Source organism: Lissotriton helveticus, chromosome 7 (assembly GCF_964261635.1).
Source record: "Lissotriton helveticus chromosome 7, aLisHel1.1, whole genome shotgun sequence".
Classification (NCBI taxonomy): domain Eukaryota; kingdom Metazoa; phylum Chordata; class Amphibia; order Caudata; family Salamandridae; genus Lissotriton; species Lissotriton helveticus.
This window is the reverse complement of record NC_136068.1, coordinates 1,490,016,297-1,490,037,566: the sequence shown is the minus strand read 5'-3', so window position 1 is coordinate 1,490,037,566 and position 21,270 is coordinate 1,490,016,297. Positions and strand designations below refer to the sequence as shown.

At 48.0% G+C, this 21,270-nt stretch overlaps 1 protein-coding gene across 2 annotated transcripts in view; it reads left to right on the top strand.

Annotated features, from left to right (window-relative positions):
* Positions 1-21,270, top strand: part of ISOC2 (isochorismatase domain containing 2) — a 210,737-nt gene that overhangs the window by 70,496 nt on the left and 118,971 nt on the right. For both annotated transcript variants that reach the window (XM_078654925.1, XM_078654924.1), the window contains exon 2: positions 4,431-4,578. In XM_078654925.1, the coding sequence (XP_078511051.1) occupies positions 4,447-4,578 (132 nt within the window). In that variant the 5' untranslated portion in view covers positions 4,431-4,446. The remainder of the gene's footprint in view (positions 1-4,430; positions 4,579-21,270) is intronic.

Genomic DNA, 21,270 nt, shown 5'->3' with positions numbered 1-21,270 from the left:
TAATTCTTCTTAAATGCCTTGTCGTGCTGAAAAATGAAAGGTTTGTTCTTTACTATTAGATCTTGGGGGGGTTGGGTTTTCCCTTAAATATTCAGTCATCATCAGACCGTTTAAGGCTGTCTTGATCTGGGTCCTCCTAAGTGTGGTCAATTCATCCCAGTCGTTGTTGTTTGTGACTGTCTGCCTGGAGAGACATTATGTAAGTACGGCACAGCCGATCCCCCTGGGCAACGAGCATTTCCAATAACGAGGTATGGGTTCTTGCATTTTGAATCTCATCATTGAACCCTTTTCTTCCCACAGTGTTTGACAACAAGCCCTCCTCCCCTCCTGTGTTTAAGCTCATGGGGCATTAGTTTAGCACCAAAGTGTACGTTATCTCTTTGTGTTTTTCTTCTTTATCTCACATAATGTCTCTCTTGTGTTAAAACTACGGTGACACCACAAGATCACCAAATACAGAATCAGTACCACAGATGACAACCTCATATAGATTGTGTGTTTTTTGTTATTTGTCTTGTACTGTATTGTTTGTCATGACAAAGGGCAGCACGGTCAGAATTCTCGTGACACGGGGGTTTTTAGAAAATAGGACTAGAGGGGCGCGCTACCTGGGTTAATACGTTACAAAGTGTGTGAGAAGCAAGATAGTCGTTCATGTAGTGCGTGAAGAGCAGACGGCAAAACACCCTTAACCGTCCAAACAAGTCAAAAGACAAAACATTTGTACATAGCTAAGCTCTCGCAACTACATTTGTGTTCATCCAAACAAGGTACAATGACCAAAGTCAAAAAGGAAGCGCAGAAGCAGGTTCTTTGATGTAAGTCTTCTTGTCACAGCAAGATGTTTAATTTTCTCCAGACTTGAGAATAATAGAGACGCCGACACGTGTTTCGTCGTGTGCGGTTGAGTCACACGACTCTTCAGGGCTTCCACTCCAATTCCAATATGTGGATGGAGTAAGTCTGGACCTCTGAAAGCTCTGTATCGAGCAATGGGTTTTCAGTGAGTTTATGCAACAGCCGATGCTGTGTAACACAATATTCAGTTGCAGTATAAGGATAATAATTGTCTTATCCCACTGGTAATTTTCATATGTAGGAATAGCACTGCTAGTTGCTATGGTGTGAGGCGGAAAGCCGGGAGGGGATTCTTTATGGCGCCAAAAAGAGGAAACGGGTACGTGTCCTCCGCAGTGGTGTGCCGCTGCAGGCAATCCCTCCTCTGTTGGTTCCCGGCGGTCGTCTCTCGTGTACGGACCAAAGGGCAGCACGGTACCCACGTGAATGAACTGGGAGTAGCCATGTACAAGTGAAAATATATCACTAATTGACCTTCCACAAGTTTGGTGATGTGGTTTTTCTAGAGCATATATCTCTGTGATAATCATGTTTTATTTTATCCTTCCAGATTAATTTACAGGAATATACCAATTAGGTATTGTATGATTGCATGTTTTACAATATGCATACGAGACTCTTACATTGATCAGGCAGACCACATAGGTTTCTTGTAGAGTGGTTTAGGGATCAACCACTTTGGTCCTGAAGAAAAGCTGAGGGGAAGGCTTTGAAACATGTAGACCAGGGAGGAAACAGCCCATTATAGCATACCTTCCTCATCTCCCCCTTTTTTTCTAATACCAGCTACAGGGAGTATTAAAGTTTAGTTTCCATGCAGAGAGGTAATTTTTAACTCACTACATTGCCTCTGACCCTTCCACTCTCACACCGGCACATAGAATCATCTCACAAACAAGTGCTCTCACGTCTCCGTCGGTCACTGCGCGCCCCATCTCGCAGCGGACGGGAAGAACCAGATGATGAAGCATGCCACCAAGGGACCTTTTGATGGGTGGGGCTTATTTTAACAAACATTTTGTTTTCTTATACACTTTTAGGAAAACCCATTGTCTTCTAACACTCACTTTAGAACCTATTCTGGAAGGACAGCATTTTCTATGAATGAAATGTGGACTTTCTTTTTTTTTTCTGTGCAATTTATTCGAGGAGGCTGAGTCCACAGCTTACCGAACCTCTTCACTCCCTCTCTTATTTGTGGGTACTAGCGATAGCAAGTAGTGTCTAGCATCTATTCTATTGATCATTGTGAAGGCAACTCAGACTGATATAGATGCGAATTTGGTGTTCACTGTGTGAACTTGAATGCAGTGGCATAGCCACAAACCTCGAGGACGCCCCCGTATAATGGCGGCTGTGCTGCATATACTCGTTAATAATATAATCCGTTGCTCCACAGGAGCCTTTTGTAAAGTAGCATACACAAGTTCATTATGCCTATGTCATTGGGGACTGCAGCGGTAATGGGATGTTACAGAGGTGATAGTAGGAGCATGAAGACCATCGGGAAGTGGAGTGCAGGCCTGATGCAAGGTTCAAGCAGAAGGAGGTGCTGCTGAGTGAGGGACAAAAGAACTAATCAAGTTGTTACAAGACCGCAGTGAAGTCCATGCATCTTGAAGGGAGAGGGCATATGCTGCTTTAGGATCGGAATTAGGTGCTGCAGAGAGAGGGAAGGGAGAGTGAGTTGTTGCAAGATTTCATTGAGGTTTATGGCCCCTGAAGGAAGAGGGAATGCCCTGCTTCGGGGTAGCAATGAGGTGCGTGCTACAGAGAGACTGAAGAGAGAGTGAGTTGTTACAAGACCGCAGTGATATCCATGCATCTTGAAGGGAGAGAGAATCTGCTGATTCAGGGTTTCAGTGAGGTGCTGCAGAGAGAGGGAAGAGAGAATGAGTTGTTACAAAACCCCATAAAGGTCAATGGACCCCGAAAGAAGAGGGAATACTCTGCTTCGGGATTGAAGTGAAGTGCTGCAGACAAAAGGAGGAGAGAGAACGAGTTGTTGGAAGGCCTCCATACACATCTCAGTTAAGAGCTTGAAGAGGAAAGGGTGAGGGTATGACATGCTGCAGGGCCACCATGAGGTCCCTGCAGAGAAAGAAACAGGATGAGATGCTACTGACGCAATCTGAGATCTGCAGACTGGAGGGAGAGGGAACAAGGTGCCGTAAGGCCACCAATAAGTGGATCTTGAATGAGGGCAGTGTTACAGAAGAAAAGACAAAAGGGGAAACACTAGAAGTTAACAGGCATGGCATCCAAATGGAACGGTTTACGGTGGTCCTATGACCGTAGAGGTGGGATCCACCATCCTGAAGGGCCATTTCGGTGCTACTGAAAGCAGGCCCATCTTAATACTGGGCAAATGTCACATTTCAACCTGACCCAACACCATGATATGCAACGGATTGATTATTTTATGAGGATGCTGTATTTTTATGCATGAAAAGTGAACTCCTTTTGAGGCTTCTGTAATCCAAGTTGTCAGTTATTGTAACACACCAATACACTAGCAGGCTGAATGTCTGTGACAACTAATGTATGTTGTAGATAAGAATGTCTTTGAGTTGCCCAACATATTTGATTGAAGGTAAGATGGTACATTGATTAATAGACCGGGTTCCTTTTAAGATGCCTCCATTGTGGGATAGCTGATTACATGCTCACATTCACCTGAACTTTGTACTTTGTGCTGTGCGCCCATCCTGCATACATCTGAATAAGGATATTTTGTGGTCGGTGAAGTTAATACACAATTCACTGTCTTTCTACATATCTTGTTGGGACAGCTGAATACCTATAAACTATTGAAACATTTTCTCGGATGGACACCGAGACAAGCAACCCTTTAGTAGTCCTGCTCAAATAGCGGATGATAGTTTCCTCATGTATGGTGGGCATGACGGAATGCATGTTTCCGTGCCATTTTACTGGACCTGATAATCACTCATTGGCTAATAGTATGTTTCTATTTCCATATATTTTTCCATTTATTTCCTTGCCCAATGCTTTTTTAAGTCTATTTAATGTATATATTTTTCTAATTTATGGGACTGGCTGTTCCCACTTTATTTGATTATTTCTGTCTTTTTTGGTTTTATTACTGCTAATTTTATTTTTATTTCTGTTTTACGCAGGTTACCCCATGTTCCCTTTACTTAACATGCCTGTTTCTTTCTTTACTATTTGCCATCCATTAGTAGTTCTTCTTCAATCAACGTATCCTTTACATTTTACTATTAATATCTGCCTGTCGTCTCCTTCCCTTTTTATTGTTAATTATGTTTTGTCGTCCCATTTTCTTTTTAAACTATTTTTTTATTTCAGGACTTTATTTTAATCACATCACAGAAGCGTATCTCTCTTCTTCACATATGAACCAACCTGCCTTAGAAAGGGTGGCTTATGCTACCTATATTCGTTTTCAAAATAATCAGTTGGCTCCAATACACTATTTTTCTTCAGTTCAATATTTAGCTTTTATTTATTTGTTCCAACCAGTGGGGTCTGGGTTTGTGAAATGACTTGACTTTCAAGTGTGTTTTGTCTGTCTCTCTCTGTCACAGGCCAGCTCTAGTGAAGATGGCGTTGTGCCGCATTGGGAAGCTGAGCCAGAAAGGCAGTGTCCTCTTCTTGTGTGACATGCAAGAGAAGTTCCGGCACAACATTGCGTACTTTCCAGAGGTGGTGTCAGTGGCAGCTCGAATGTTGCAGGTACAGAACCCTTGAGAGAGTGACTGGTGCCTGTATGTGCAGCTTTAGTCAGGTGCTATGCTACATTTAGCTTGTGATACCTGTCTGATCCAGAGGACGACCATAAGTGTTGATCTGTACAGGTAGAGGAAAGAATTGTTGTCTTCTTTTAGTCAAACATAAAATGACATGGGTGGGCTAACAGAATGCTTTACTTGTAGATTCTTTCACGGACACCTTGGGATGTAGGTCCAGCATTACTTTCCCCATTGACAGCGAAAAGACCAGCCTTACCACACGCGAGGCTTCCAGCTTCTTACAAGATCCATAAACAAAGCATTGATAACGCATGAGTATTTATGCCCTATTTGTATTCCCACTACAAAGTTGCATTACAGAAGGGTTGCAGCTGATTGCATGGCCTCCCTAGTGATCATGGTAACTTATGCACAAACTAGCGCCTCCTCATTGATGAGGAGGTGACGCTTAGATCTGGGGGTCTCTAGTTGGCAATGGTATTGACCTTTGTCCAAATAGGGACCCTAACTTCTAAGTCAGGATAAGGGGATTACACTCCTTAATAATCCCTGCCTCCCCCCCCCCCAGCTTGGCACGAACAGACAGGCTTATCTCAGAGGCAGTGTGTTAAGCATTTGTGAATATACACAGTAATACAGTGAAAACACTATAGATGGACACAACACAGGTTTTATAAAAATAAGTATTCTTTATATAGACTTAAACACAAGACCACAATCGACAAAAATCCACAATACTACACTTAAGATTGCTTAAAAGATGATTAATGTTGCTTAGTTCAAGTTCATGTGAAATGCAACAAAGTTCTCAACAAAGTACCTGGATGCGTAACGCAAAGTAAACAAAAGGCTCGCAAAATGGGAGATGCGTTGGTTCCGTGATCCGGGGGAGCGGTCGCGTCCTGCCTCAATGCTTGCGCAGAGTAGGAGACTCATCGTGAGCCTTACCGGTGCGGAGGTGATGCGTAGATTCTCGGCCTGTGGGCCCGTTCCGGTGTGCAAGATGGCGCTTTGATGCGATTCGATGATCCGGTATCTATGCGAGAAGATGGCGCCCTTGATGCGGCAATGAGATGACAATGACACCCTGGCAGCCTTGCGACAACTCTGTACTTTGGAGCCGCGACAGGCCCTGCGACACGTTTCTCCGCTGATGCAATGGCGACTCTCACGATGACATAACGCTTCTCTGGTGATGCGACAGCAGGCAGCTTCGATGAACATACGCTTCCAGGGAGATGCGGCGAAGGCTCGTTTCTCTGGCGTTGCAGCGATTTCAGCTGCGGCGGCGACACGCTTCTTCTCAATGCGTCGCGCTTCCAGCTCCCAGTGGCACGCAAGTGTCTGGAGTCAGAATTCCCAGCAAGGAAATTCAGTGGGGAGCTGGAGGTGAAGTCTTTTGTCCCTGAGACTTTAGCAGGAGGCAAGCACAGTTCAAGCCCTTGGAGAATATTCTGTAGATGAAAGTCCTTACAAAGTTCCTTCTCCTTTCCCTTGGTTATGAAGCAACCACTGCAGGCCAACCCAGCAAACAGAACACTGGCAGAGGGGCAGTACAACTCCTGCAACTTCCTTGGTTCTTCTCCTTGGCAGAAAGGTTTCTTGTCCAGAAGTGATCTAATTTCTTGGGATCATGGTCCCAATATTAATACCCCAAAACCCTTTGTTCTCTGAAGGCAGAGAGTCCTCTGCCTAGTCCAAACCAGTTCATGAGCACTTTGTTTACATGACTCTCTTCTTCCTTTCACTGTGCAGGGCAGAGACATCAGCCGCCCCACAGGAGGTGGAGCCAGCACAGGGGAGGGAAGATACAATGCTCTGGAGCACTTTGTGGACATGATTCCTTCTCTCCTTTCACAGTGCAGGGCAGGGACATCAGACAAACCACAGGGGGTGGAGCCAGCATTGTAGAGGGAAGTCCCAGCCCTATTCAGGTCCCAGGTGCAACTCCTCCCTCCCATCTAGATGCAGATCTCTCTATTCACCACTGGGCTGACCCAGCCTGTCTCCTGGAATCCCCCAGCCCTGTCACTCACAAACCCAGACAAGGAAAACACAATCCAGGAGAGGCAGGCCTGAATAGTTAGGCCAGAAAATACCTACTTTCTAAAAGTGGTATTTTCAAACACAGAATATTAAAACCAAATTTACTAAAATATGTGCATTTGTATTTTAAGCTTATATAGCGCCTGGTTACACTGTACTAGTGTGTCCCCGCGCTATGGACTGCTCCGTAATAAAGCAATTGGCCAGAGATACTGCCCCCTCGAGCATACCCTAGCAGAGGGCATACCCTAGTTTAGGGAACAGGTGGGTTTTCAGCTCTTTGCGGAACTTGGACTCTGATTTCTCCAGCCGGAGTCCCAGAGGAAGTTGGTTCCAGTGCTGAGCGGCCAGGACACGGAAGGAGTGTCCTCCCATTCTGACTTTCCTGAACTTAGGCGCCAACACCATCCCTGTCCCGCTAGATCTTAGTTGGCGTGATGGGTGGTATGGCGTAAGCAGGTTATGCAGGTAAGAGGGTCCTTTCTTTTGCATAATGCGATGGCTGACACAGAGTGCTTTAAAAACCGCGTGTTCTCTAATTGGCAGCCAGTGCAATGTTCTCTAAGCTTTCTTGGCGGCGGCTCTCTTGGGCAGCATCAGAATCAAATGTGCCGCCACGTTTTGCACGCACTGCAGCCTCTGTACGCATCTGGCACTGGCTCCCAAATATAGGACGTTGCCATAGTCTAGCCTAGATGTAATTGGTGCATGGACCATGGCCTTCCTCGCTGTCACCGGCAGGTAGTCCAGTGTCTTCCTAAGGACCCTCATCGTGCCAAAACACGTACCTGCCACTCGTTTGGTGTGGTAATCGAATGTGATCTTATCATCGATCCACACCCCTAGGTTTCTCACTTGGTTGCTAGCATTAGGTAGAGGACCCAGAACAGTGGGCCACCATGCCGAAGTCCATGCTGACTGAGCTCTGCCCACAATCAAGACCTCTGTCTTATCTCCGTTCAGTTTAAGACAGTTATTGGCCATCCACACAGCCAGTTCCTGCAGACACACTCGGAAATTGTCAGCTGCCTGCTCTTTTGGCTGGGTCAGGGCCACCACCAATTGCGTGTCTGCATATGTCACGACTTCCAGCCCGAATTTTTCTACAATCTCGGCCACAGGAGTTACGTATAAGTTGAAGAGTGTGGGACGTAGGCTGGACCTCTGGGGCACCCCCTGCTTCAAACTGACGGGGGTCAGATCGAAAAGTGCCCTGAGCCACCTGGAAACTATGGCCCGACAAAATGGACTCCAGCCATTTCCATGCCCTCTCAACTACTCCTCCCCTCCTAAGGCAATGTAATAGCATGTGGTGGGCTACCGTGTCAAATGCGGCACTGAGGTCCAATAATATCAGTGCCGCCGTGTGTCCTTCATCAGCATGTTTCCGCAAGGTTTCTGTGGCTAACAGCAATGCTGACTCGGTAGAATGGAATGCCCAGAAGCCCGATTGAGTGGGATGGAGCAGTTTGTTGGCCTCAATATGGGTTGTCAGCTGGACATTGACCGCCTTCTCCGTGATTTTGGCCATGTAAGGTAGGAGAGAGATGGGACGCAAATTCTCCATTTGTTCCATGATGATGATAGTTTTTTTTTCAGGGGGAGCACCACGGCCTCTTTCCAAATTGTGGGAACCCTGCCTTCCTCGAAGGAAAGCTCTAGTAAGTATCTAATATAAGGCTCCAGGGTCTCCACGCTTCCTCTCAACGTTTTTGGAGTTGCAGGGTCTTTCGGGGAGCCTGACGTGATGCTACCTGCTATGGAGCAGAGGACCTCCCGAGTGGGGACAATGAAGATTTAAGGCAGTCCGTGCTAGGCACAGTGGTGGGCATACCGCCTCCCGGGTGGTCTTCTCTGGCCGTTGCCGGAAATGATGCGTAGATCTTCTCTACCTTTTGTGCGAAGAACTCAGCTATCTTATTACAGGACTCCGTTGACCCTATTACAAGAGCCATAGTGCTAGAGAGATTGGAGATCTCTTTGAAAATGGAGAATAACTCCTTTGCCGAATTATCCGCTCCCTCTATCTTGTTGCAGTAATATGTTTTGCGTGTTTTCCTAATTAAGGCATGGTATTCTCTCAGCATGCTTTTGTAGGCCACCCTCTCTCCCTCGAAAACCCCCTCCTCCATTGCCTCTCTAGACGTTTGCAGTCGGCTTTCTTGTCCCGCAATGAGCACCATGGGGCAGACTTGGACTGCCTCCTCGGTGCATTATTTGACTGAGGCGCCGTACTGTCCAGTGCCTCCGTAATGCGTTTGTCTAGTGCTATGCAGGCGTCCTCAATTCCCCGTCCTCCCGGGGGTCCACCGAGCGTTAGGGCCTTATTTAGTGCCTCTGTAGAGAAGTTTGCCCATTTCCTAGTTCTGATCTTAGTTCCCTGCATGTTCCGGGTGGGAGCTGGTGTTCCTACCTTAAAGGAAATTAAAAAGTGGTCAGGCCATACTCCCGGTGTGGGGGGCTCAATGTGCGTCATCTCCCAGTTGGCGAATGTCGGGTCCAGGAGATGGCCCTGGCAGTGAGTGGGCTTCTCTGATTTCAGAGTAAGTTGATCTCATCAAAATTGAGGTTCATATCACCCTATCAGAAGAAACCTCTCGTACCTGAGCGCAGGCTGAGTTACATTCTCTATCAAGCTAGCAGCAAACCGTGCCCCTGGTCCCGGTGGTCTGTAAACCAGGAGTCCTTTGAGAATGTGGTTCTTGGATGCTGAGATCGTGAAAAGGCCAGATTCGCTATCTACAACAGCCGCCCCCTCTAAGGTGCACTGGATCTCATGTTTATGTATTATGGCAATCCCTCCCCCTGTGCCCGTTGTTCTATCAATTCTTCTGATTTCCATGCCCGACGGCAGGGCTTCTAAGATTTCGGGTGCAGAGGTATCATCAAGCCATGTCTCGGTCAGAAATAAATTATTCTGTTCAGGCATACTAAATTCGAATTTCTACCATGTCCCCTGTGTCAGTAAGGATTATAAGAATGTAATAATCTAACTGCCCATTCTGGCCTATGGAGAACAGGTAGCCTTCAATAGTGAAAAATGAAAATGGCTGTAATTCACTATTAGAACATGCTACACACATCAAAGCATGTCCTACCTTATACTTACAATGCACCCTGCCCTTAGGCCTACCAGAGGGGTGTCTAATATGAAGCAAAGGGAAGGTTTAGGGACTGGCAAATGGGTGCACTTGGCCAAGTCGACATAGCAGTGCTAGACTGCAAATAGGCCTTGCAATGTCAGGCCTAAGACACACTTTACAAGCTGCTTCTGTGGGTGGCACAACCAGTGCTGCAAGCCCACTAGCAGCATTTGATTTACAATCCCTGGGCACACATGGTGCACTGAACTAGGGGCTGACAGATAAATCAAATAACCCAATCATGGAATCCAATTAGTACATTAATTTAACATTGGGAGCACTTGCACTGTGGCACTGATTAGCAGTGGCACAGGGCCCAAAACATATAACCAGCAAAAACATATCAAAACAGAGGAGACAATCTGTCAAAAATGGAAGGGAGACTCACGCCAATGATGTCAGGTGTAGCATGTGTCCCCTCCAGCTGAAATGTGGGGAGAACTACCCTTCCCCTTGGGAGTTCTCTTCACTAAGGCGGAAAAATCTGTACATACCATCAGCGTTGGCGTCTTCTGTACCAGGGCAGTGTTCCACTGTAAAGTCCATACCCTGTAGGGAAATAGACCACCTCAAAAACTTTGGGTTCACACCCCTCATTGGCATCTGCCATCTGAGGGGCCTGTGGTCGGTCTGAACCTGGAAGTGAGTCCCAAACAAGTATGGTCTCAACTTCTTCAGTGCCCAGACCACAGCAAATGCCTCACGCTCAATTGCCCTCCACCTCTGTTCCTGTGGAAGTAACCTCCTACTGATGAAGGCTACAGGTTGGTCTAGGCCCTCTTTATTAATCTGTGATAGAACAGCCTCAACACCATGCTCTGAAGCATCTGTCTGCAAAATGAATTCTTTTGAGAAGTTGGGCGCCTGAAGCACGGGTGCTGAGCACATGGCAGTCTTCACGTCGTCAAAAGCTTTCTGACAGGTGTCAGTCCAGTTCACTTTCTTGGGCTGCTTCCTGGAAGTCAGCTCAGTCTTGGGTGCAACAATGTTGCTATACCCCTTGACAAACCTCCTGTAGTACCCCGTGATTCCTAAAAAGGCTCTCACCTGTGTCTGAGACTTTGGGGGTTCCCATGCCAGGATGGTATCAATCTTGGGTTGTAGAGGCGCCACCTGGCCGCTTCCTACCTTTGACCCAAGTACACCACGGAACCCTGCCCGATTTGGCACTTACTCGCCTTGATCGTGAGGCCTGCCTTGCGCAGTGCCATCAACACTTCCCAGATGTGGCGCAGATGTTCTTCCCAACTGGCGCTGAACACTGCAATGTCATCCAGGTAGGCGGTACTGAAATCCTCCAGCCCAGCCAACACCTGGTTGACCAACCTCTGAAAGGTGGCAGGTGCATTCTTCATCCCAAAGGGAATTACCCGGAATTGGTAGTGCCCATCTGGTGTGGAGAATACTGACCTCTCCTTAGCCCCATCAGTCAAGGCGATCTGCCAGTACCCAGACGTCAAATTAAATGTGCTGAGGTACCGTGCAGCCCCTAACCGATCAATGAGCACATCAGCTCTGGGGTGGGGTGCGCATCAGTCCTGGTGACTGAATTGAGCCCTCTGTAGTCCACACAAAACCGGAGTTCAGGTGTGGCACCCAGCGAGGGAGCCTTTGGGACCAAGACCACTGGGCTGCCACAAGGACTGTTTGAGGACTCAATGACCCCTAAAGCAAACATCTTGGAGATTTCCTCCTTAATGTAAGCCCTACCCTTGTCAGTCACTCTGTAAGCCTTGTGCTTCACAGGAGGACTGTTGCCAGTGTCCACATCATGGACGCACCACTCTGTGACACCAGGAACCAAGGAAAATAGATCAGAGAATTGCCCCAACAGTTGGCGACAATCTTGCTGCTGATCAGGGGTCAGTGTGGCAGAGAAGCTGACACCATCCACTGACCCATCTTGCTCTATTGCAGACAGGAGATCAGGAAGAGGCTCGGTCTCCTCCCCCATTCCACCATCTGTCGCTAGGAGCATGCCCATTTCGGACCTTTCTAAGTGGGGCTTCAGGCGGTTAACATGCAGGACCCTCAAGGGGTGCCTGGGAGACCGCAAGTTCACTAGATTAGTGACATCACTCTTGTGCTCCACCACCTCATATGGACAGGTCCACCTGTCCTGGAGCGCACAAGGCTCCACAGGGGCCATGACCCAAACTTTCTGTCCATGCTGAAGCTCAATCAGAGTGGCATTCTGATCGTACCACCACTTTATTTCCTGCTGGCTGGCTTCCAGATTCGCCTGAGCGAGAACTCTGAAACACTGAGTCTGGTCCCTGAAGGCCAGCATATAGCTACATGCATCCTGGGGAGGCTTCCTGGGAGATTGCTCCCAGCCTTCCTTGACCAAACTCAAAGCTCCTCTTACCGGGTGACCATACAAAAGCTCAAAGGGGCTGAACCCTAGAGACGTTTGTGGCACCTCACGGTAGGCAAACAGAAGGCATGGCAAGAGGACGTCCCACTTATGCCTCATTGATTCCTCAAGACCCATGATCATGCCTTTTAGGGTTCGGTTGAATCTTTCAACCAGCGCAATACCTTGTGGGTGGTAAGGAGTGGTGAACTTGTAGGTAACACCACACTCCTTCCACAGAGACTTCATATAATTTGAAATAAGGTTTGTACCTCGGTCAGACACCACCTCTCTGGGGAACCCCACACGGGAAAAGATCCCCATCAGTGCACGTCCCACCACGAGGCCCGTCACTGTCCTGAGCGGAATGGCTTCCGGATACCGGGTAGCATGGTCCACCAAGACCAGGATAAACCTGTTGCCCATGGCTGTCTTGGGGTCCAGTGGCCCCACAATGTCAATCCCCACCCGTTCAAACGGGGTACTGACTACAGGGAAAGGTTGGAGAGGGGCCATTTGCCTCCTTCCACTTTTCCCACTTGCCTGGCAAGTTTGACTGGTCCTACAATGAGTATCTGAACTCTTCCGCATCTGGGGCCAATAAAAGTGGGAGACAAGCCTTTCAAAGGTCTTGTTCTGCCCCAGATGACTAGCTAAAGGAACTTCATGAGCCAAACCCAGAAGGAAGTCTCTGAAGCGCTGGGGTACCACCAGCACATGGGCTGACCCAGGCTCAGCAACCTTAGGCTCGCCATACAGGAGACCATTCTCCCAGTAGATCCAATGTGATCCAGACTGATCACCTGCTGCTTGGTTTGTGGCCTGTTGCCTCAAACCCACAAGAGAAGGGAACTTCTGCTGCTCTTCACAAAATTCCTCCCTGGAGGGACCCCCTTCTTGCTGCCAATGGGTCAGCTGAGGAAGGTTCCCCAGTTCAGTAACTTGCTCCCCTGTAGGTTCCAGGGCATCCCCCTCAAGGTCTGCCTCCTCCTGGACTGTGGGAACAATCGGGGCTGGTTTCCCGCGCACCCTACCTCTTCTCTTTAAGGCAGGTCCCTGGGACATACTTCCAGGCTCCGGAGTCTCTTGAACACCCTTAGCTGCCATAGACAGAGTGGTCACACAAGCCCACTCAGGCAGACCCAAAATCTCTAAATGCGCCTTCCTCTCCACCTTAGCCCAAGGGGAGCTTTCTAAATCATTGCCTAACAGACAATCAACAGGCATGGATGGCCTCACAGCTACTTGAAGAGTACCAGAGACCCCCCCATTCAAAGGGAACTTGAGCCACCTTGCAGTGGCTCTCTGTGTTGTCAGCGGCAACAACTGGGAAGAATGCATGAGGGACTACCTGCTCTTCAGAGACCAAGTGACACTTGACAGCTGTCACACTTGCTCCTGTGTCTCTCAGAGCTTCCACTCTATGGCCATTGATGGTCACCCACTGCCTGTATTTATTAGTGTTATCAGGCAGCTGAGTTCTAGGGACCATCTCAAAGTCTCCTAATGAGACAAGGGACATTTCTGCGGGACCCCACCCACCTTGGGCACCCATTTCCTCCCCACCCAGGGCCACACTGGCCATCTGACGGGGGGTGCATGGGGTGGCACATACTGACCCTTTTGAGGGCACTGGGGATCATTCCATCTGTGTCCCACCTGCTTACACTGAAAGCATTTAACAGGCCCCCTCTGAACAGGTTTACCTGTCGGGGGTCCTGACTTCTTCTCAGGGGGAGGCTCGGAACCCTTACCTTAGATCCCTTGGGAATTACTTTGGGGACCTTTTTGGAACTCCCTCTGTTTACCCTTGTCCCCCCCACTCTTCTGCTGGGGACCATGCCAACCTTTGGCGGAGTCTCCCACAAGACCCTTCTGGACCCTGGTACTGACCCAGCGGTCCGCCTCATCAGCAAGCTTTCTAGGGTTAGTCAACTTGCTATCAATAAGGTGCTGGCGTAGCAATGGAAAACAATTAGCAGACAAGTGCTCCCTAGTAATCAAATCATAGAGGGCTTGAAAATTATCAACATTGCTACCCCTCACCCAACCATCCATAGCTCTGCAAAAGAAAGACACATATTCTACCCAAGTGGTTCCCTCCAGTTTCTTACAATTCCTGAACCTCTGTCTATAGAGTTCTGGAGTTAAACCATTCATCGTCATCAGTGCTTCCTTCATGTGGGCATAAGACATCCAATAATCTCTGGGCAAGTCTAACAAAGTATCCCTACCTTCAGTTAAAAAGCGGCCCCACAACCCTGCTCCCCAATCCTTCTCAGGGACCCAGTGGGCCAACATTGCTATCTCATAGGCTGCAAACCACTGCCAAATACCTTCACCTTTGTGGAAATCTTTGATGACATCCTTGGGAACATGTACCCTGCCTTCTGAAGGCACAGATGGTACGCTGCCACCATAGGGATTGATTTCTAAGCCCTTGGCCTTTATCTCTAACTCCCTCAACATTCTTTCATGCTCCATTCTCATTCTCTCCCCTTCCAAGGGCAACCTATTATTCTCTGTTTTCCTCTGAATCTCCATTTTACGCTTAGCCAACTCCAGCTTCAGTGCCCTATTTCTCTCCCTGTCTTCCAATTGTCTGGGGGACAGGTCTTTGGAATAGATGCTGCTGCCAGGTGGGGACGGCAACCCTCACCTGGCTGGAAATTCTGGCCCATCAACTTGCCCATCTGCATCCCCAACAGGCTCCACCACAAGATCAAGGACATTCCTGGCTTCTACCAAGGCCCTCAGCAATTTTTGGTAGTCTTCCTTTTTAGGTTTCGCCTGTCGAAAGCTGCGCAAGCAGCGTTTCGCGCAGGCGAAATCTTATGTTTAGAGTATGTGTGCTCATGTCCCGCCCCTCTGTTCTATTGGCTAGCTCCATAAATGGAGGCTAGCCATTGGAACAGAGATCTGTCCGTCATAGCCGGAGCAGATTCGGGGGCGTTCCCGAGAATTTTAGGCTTTTGCCCACGTCATGTGGCTGTGGGCGGGGTTTTTTTTTGTCGTCAAGGTTTGTTTTCGTTGTTTCTCTGAAGATGGCGGACGGGCAGTAGCTTGTTTGTACAGGTCAGGACATTATTATGTTTGTGCCGTTAACCCGCCCCCCTCCCGCTGTCCGTTTGCCCGTTCCCGCCCCCCTCCCGCTGTCCGTGTGCCCGTGCTTAATGCTTGTTTGTTGTTGTTGCCATTAAAGGCTGGAAGAAACCGCTCACCAGACATATAGCTGAATGCCCGACTTTAATAACTATTTATTGCAATGTCTTTATTGTGTTTTAAAAGAGGTTTTAGCAGTTGACACCCCCGCACTTATTATTTCTGTTGAAAGTGGTATATTTCTTTTTCCCCCTCAGAATAGGCTGATACATTACTTTTGGTTTTAACATGCCGATTTGGGGTGGGGGCTTAGCAGCGACCAAATGTGAATGAAACGTCAATGGCAGGCGAATAAACTGGGAACCGGAAGAGTCCGTCTGGCGCTGGTGAGAGGCCCTGGTCACTCCCTGATGGGACGGGGGTGGCCTCAGGCCCGATTGCGTGAAATGTCGGGGTTTTTTAGCCGGCGAGGTCTTTCAGACCCGAGAGGTCACTTCTTGAAAGGACTCTTGGGCGCAGGCTTCGAGGTGCGGACCCAGGCCCCCTGCTTGCACGTTTTACGCCGCTTGCTGTCAGCACCGCCGAGCTGCAGATGTAAAAGCAGAGTGTCCAGGGCGGCTTGGGTGCGCACAGGACACGGATTGTAGCTTTGGAGTCTCCGGCATTATGGGACCGACCTTTATGGCTTTTATCGATATCTAGCACTTCTTTTATTTGCTCCTTACATGGGAATGTTGTGCGCCGTTTGGTAAATTAAAACAATCATTTCTGAGCACGGAATCCTCTTTCTGGAAATAACCACGGCTCGGCGCTAAAAGTGAAAGCCGAGCGTGCCCTCCGGAGCTGGGGGCCTGCTCCCCATTACCAGTGGCTGCTGGTGAATGTCGGCTCGTGCTGTAATTGTTGTGCTGGGACAGGCAGCCGCAGGGCAGAGCGGGCAGCGTGTGTCTGAAGTGGGAGGCGGCGTGCTACGACATGTCGAGCCGAGGACTTCCAGCCTCTAGACAGGAACCCAAACTATCAGGGCCCAAAATCAATACGAGCTCCGCCCCTTTCCTCTTGCGAGGCAACCACTGGATTGTAAGTTACGCTACATACACACACACACACACTCACTCACTCGTCCTCAGTTAATTTATTTTACATCTTTAAAATATTTTCTCACACTTCTGTCCAACAGTCAGTTTGTCTTAAGCTCTTTCCGCTAACCTTTCTAAACATACCTCAGGTAAGGGGCATGTATTGTTTACATACTTGTTTATTACGCTGTTGCTTAGCTGGGCGAGAAAGTGTTTGAGCTCAGGCAGCTGCCAAAAGACAGCCGAACCTCTCTTACGAGACGGCCGTCCTGGGTATTGACTTTGTGTCATTTCGTAATTCGATTCGTCGTAATTGAAGTGCCAGTGCCCTGTTAGCGAGTTGAACACTCAGAAGTGACGTACAGCGGGTTTACGTGGGAGGTAAGGGTAACGACACCACTGCTGCGCTTATGTTAAGAATATTAGCAAGAAAAGACATACTGGTAGCCTGTTTTCCAAGACTCTCTGGGGGGCACAGGCAGAATCTGCTCCGAGGGTCGGTGCTCGTGCAGTGGCGCCGTGCTGGGGCCTGTTGATGCACAAATATAGATTTAAAGGCGTCCAGGGGCGAAGCATTGGTCGGACTGACAGGCCTGGGACGTGTGTTTATTGTTGACATGCAGCTCGACCTTTCTGGAAGGTGCGGAGACCCGAGGGTGCCAGGGGCGGCGCGACAAGGGTGCAGGAAATAAAAATACTTGGGATAACTTTCTAGAAGTGGCTGGGCTGATGGGACAGAGCGAGGGTGCCCTGTTGCCACCTTAAAGTGACCGAAATGCTAATTGCTCAGCTAAATTCTCGATTTTCATAGCACACAAAATATGTGAAGGTTAAAAAAAAGTCAGGCAAGATATAGGCAGCAAGATACAGGCAGACCACATTGCGTTCTGCAGGCGTAATAGCTCGTACACTATGGCAGTCTCTGGATGTGTGTGGCTCTGGGTGTGTGTGTGTGGCTCTGGGTGTGTGTGTGTGGCTCTGGGTGTGTGTGTGTGTGGGGCTCTGTGTGTGTGTGTGTGTGTGTGTAGCTCTGGGTGTGTTTGGCTCTGGGTGTGTGTGGCTGGCTCTGGGTGTGTGTGGCTGGCTCTGGGTGTGTGTGTGTGGCTCTGGGTGTGTGTGTGTGGTACTAATTGCTGTCTTCTGAGCTCGTCCGTAGGGTACAATAGGTCTCACATTTGTGAGAGATTAAGCTAATGGCAATGTAAATGACAATGCCATTTATTTATCTGTTTTCAAAACCAACACATAAATACACATTTTGTCATTTACAATGCCAATAGCTCTAACTTTTCCAAAGGCGAAACCATTGCATTGTAAATGCTTGTTAGAAATGCCTGGTGTGGCAACTTTCAATTTCCTGCAGAGATACTTAAGTTGTTTCACAGTGTAGGTTTCCAACCTCTCTTCCTCAAAATCAAGATACATAGATGCAACAGATGCTGGTTTACTCATGGTAGTAAAAATTGGGAGTTTCAGGAGAAACTCACAGTCCAAGGAAAAGGGATTCTAAAAAAAAGTATGTAGTCGTGTTTGGTCTGCACTCACTAGTAGTGTACACCAATCACTGTATATGAAACACAAATGCAAGGTCCAAATCCTCACTGCTGACCATCAGTGTTAGATCTGGGGGTCTCTAGTTGGCTATCGTATTCACCTTTGTCCAAATAGGGACCCTCACTTCTAAGTCAGGATAAGGGGATTACACTCCTTAATAAGCCCTGCTCACCCCCTTGGTAGCTTGGCACGAGCAGACAGGCTTATCTCAGAGGCAGTGTGTTAAGCATTTGTCAATATACACTGTAATACAGTGAAAACACTATAGATGGACACAACACAGGTTTAAAAAAAATAAATATTCTTTATATAGACTTAAACACAAGACCACAAACGACAAAATCCACAATACTACACTCAAGATTGCTTAAAAGATGATTAAAGTTGCTTAGTTCAAGTTGATGTTAAATGCGACAAAGTTCTCAACAAAGTACCTGGACGCGTAACGCAAAGTAAACAAAAGGCTCGCAAAAGGGGAGATGCGTCGGTTCTGTGATCCGGGGGAACAGTTGCGTCCTGCCTCAATGCTTGCGCAGAGTAGGGGACTCGTTGTGAGCCTTATCGGTGCGGGGGTGATGCTTACATTCTCGGCATGCGGGCCCGCTGCGGTGCGCAAGATGGCGCCTTGATGCGATGATCCGGTTTCGATGCGAGAAGATGGCGCCCTTGATGCGGCGATGCATGACAATGCGATGACGCCCTGGCAGCCTTGCGACGACTCTGTACTTTGGAGCCGCGACAGGCCCTGCGACACACTTCTCCACTGATGTGATGGCGACTCTCACGATGGCATCACGCTTCTCCGGTGATGCGACAGCAGGCAGCTTTGATGAACATACGCTTCCAGGGAGATGTGGCGAAGGCTCGTTTCTCCGGCATTGCGGCGATTTCAGCTGCGGCGGCGACACGCTTCTTCTCGATGCGTCGCGCTTCCAGCTCCCAGCGGCAGGCAAGTGTCTGGAGTCAGAATTTGCGGCAAGGAAATTCAGTGGGGAGCTGGAGGTGAAGTCTTTTGTCCCGGAGACTTCAGCAGGAGGCAAGCACTGTTCAAGCCCTTGGAGAATATTCTGTAGATGAAAGTCCTTACAAAGTTCCTTCTCCTATCCCTTGACAATGAAGCAACCACTGCAGGCCAACCCAGCAAACATCACACTGGCAGAGGGGCAGTACAACTCCTACAGCTTCCTTGGTTCTTCTCCTTGGCAGAAAGGTTTCTTGTCCAGAAGTGATCTAATTTCTTGGGATCAGGGTCCCAATATTTATACCCCAAAATCCTTTGTTCTCTGAAGGCAGAGAGGCCTCTGCCTAGTCCAAACCAGTTCCTGAGCACTTTGTTTACATGACTCTCTTCTTCCTTTCACTGTGCAGGGTAGAGACATCAGCCGCCCCACAGGAGGTGGAGGTGGAGCCAGCACAGGGGAGGGAAGATACAGCTCTGGAGCACTCTGTTGACATGATTCCTTCTCTCCTTTCACAGTGCAGGGCAGGGACATGAGACAAACCACAGGGGGTGGAGCCAGCATTGTAGAGGGAAGGCCCAGCCCTAATCAGGTTCCAGGTGCAACTCCTCACTCCCATCTAGATGCAGATCTCTCTATTCACCACTGGGCTGCCCCAGCCTGTCTCCTGGAATCCCCCAGCCCTGTCAATCACAAACCCAGACCAGGAATACACAACCCAGCAGAGGCAGGCCTAGATAGTTAGGCAAGAAAATACCTACTTTCTAAAAGTGGTATTTTCAAACACAGAATATTAACACCAACTTTACTAAAATATGTATTTTATTATTCTGAGTTCAGGCATACTAACTTCGAATTTCTACCATGTTCCCTGAGTCAGTTAGGATTATAAGAATGGAATAATCTAACTGCCCATTCTGGCCTATAGAAAACAGGTAGCCTTCAATGGTGAAAAACGAAAATGGCTGTAATTCACTATTAGAACATTTGTTCACACATCAGAGCATGTCCTACCTTATACTTACAATGCACCCAGTGCTTGGGCCTACCATAGGGGTGTCTAATATGAAGCAAAGGGAAGATTTAGGGACTGGCAAGTGGGTGCACTTGGGCAAGTCGACATGGCAGTGCTATACTGCACATAGGCCTTGCAATGGCAGGCCTGAGACACACTTTACAAGCTGCTTCTGTGGGTGGCACAACCAGTGCTGCAAGCCCACTAGCAGCATAGGATTTACAAGCCCTGAGCACAGGGTGCACTGTACTAGGGGCTGACAGATAAATCAAATAACCCAATCATGGAATCCAATTAGTACTTTAATTTAAAATAGGGAGCACTTGCACTGTGGCACTGATTAGCAGTGGCACAGGGCCCAAAACATATAACCAGCAGAAACATATCAAAACAGAGGAGGCAATCCGTCAAAAATGGAAGGGAGGCTCACGCCAATGATGTCAGGTCTAACCCTATGCAAGTACGGGAATCTTTTGCCCCTTGCACTCACTCCATATTACTGACATATGTCCAATGGCTCAATAGCTAGGGGGGTGCATTTATGACACTTCTCCAGATGTGATGCGTAGAAACGATCTCCTTTGGGAGATAGCTCCTAGGCTTTTTCTAACTCACTAAGGGTCCACTCTCTGCCCCAAGGGGTGCTCCACCCTCCTGTCCAGAAGGGAAAGGGGGCTCCCCTGCCTGCATAGATACTGACCATAATGCACGGACACCATAGCCCCATGCCCTGTTTATTTAAATCACTTTTATTACTGTTGAGTGTGCAGAAACAAAAACAGAAACTATGCAATAATAAAACAAGAGTCCGTCATAGCCAGCAAGTTACTGGTATTTAATCAATACAGGTCTTTATTCAGTAGATAAAATCACCATAAAAGAATTCAGATCAAAAACAATAATATTAAATCCATGATTAAAAAATACAAACAGTATGATTATTCATAAAACTATGAACATTAAAGCAGTCAGTTCTCGTTCTCCTAGCCACTCAGCTCGTAAAAAGAATAAAATAGTAAAAATCACATGGTCTGAAGGAAGCACCTGATGATATAACAGGGAAGGCCTAGCTTGTTTCAGGTTCAGAGACTTCAACAAGGGAATTAAAAACACTCCTCTGTCGACTAAAATAAGGACAGAACATTGTGAAATGCAACATGTTCTGCTGAGACATATCCTCCGGGTGCCCTTACCTCAGGCCGTACCCACCCACATGGAGTTGCCAAGAAATTGTGCAATTGATTTAAGCTGTCCATTAAAAACCTGTCATGCTGGTATCTTATGTATCAAAATGTATTATACCCTTGTATATCTGGAAACGCAGGAAGGCATTTGAACCATTTCACAAGGGCGAAATCCTCAACATCAGCTTTGGCAAAGGGAGTCCCCGTAGCCGAAATTGGCAAGGCGGCAACACGAGC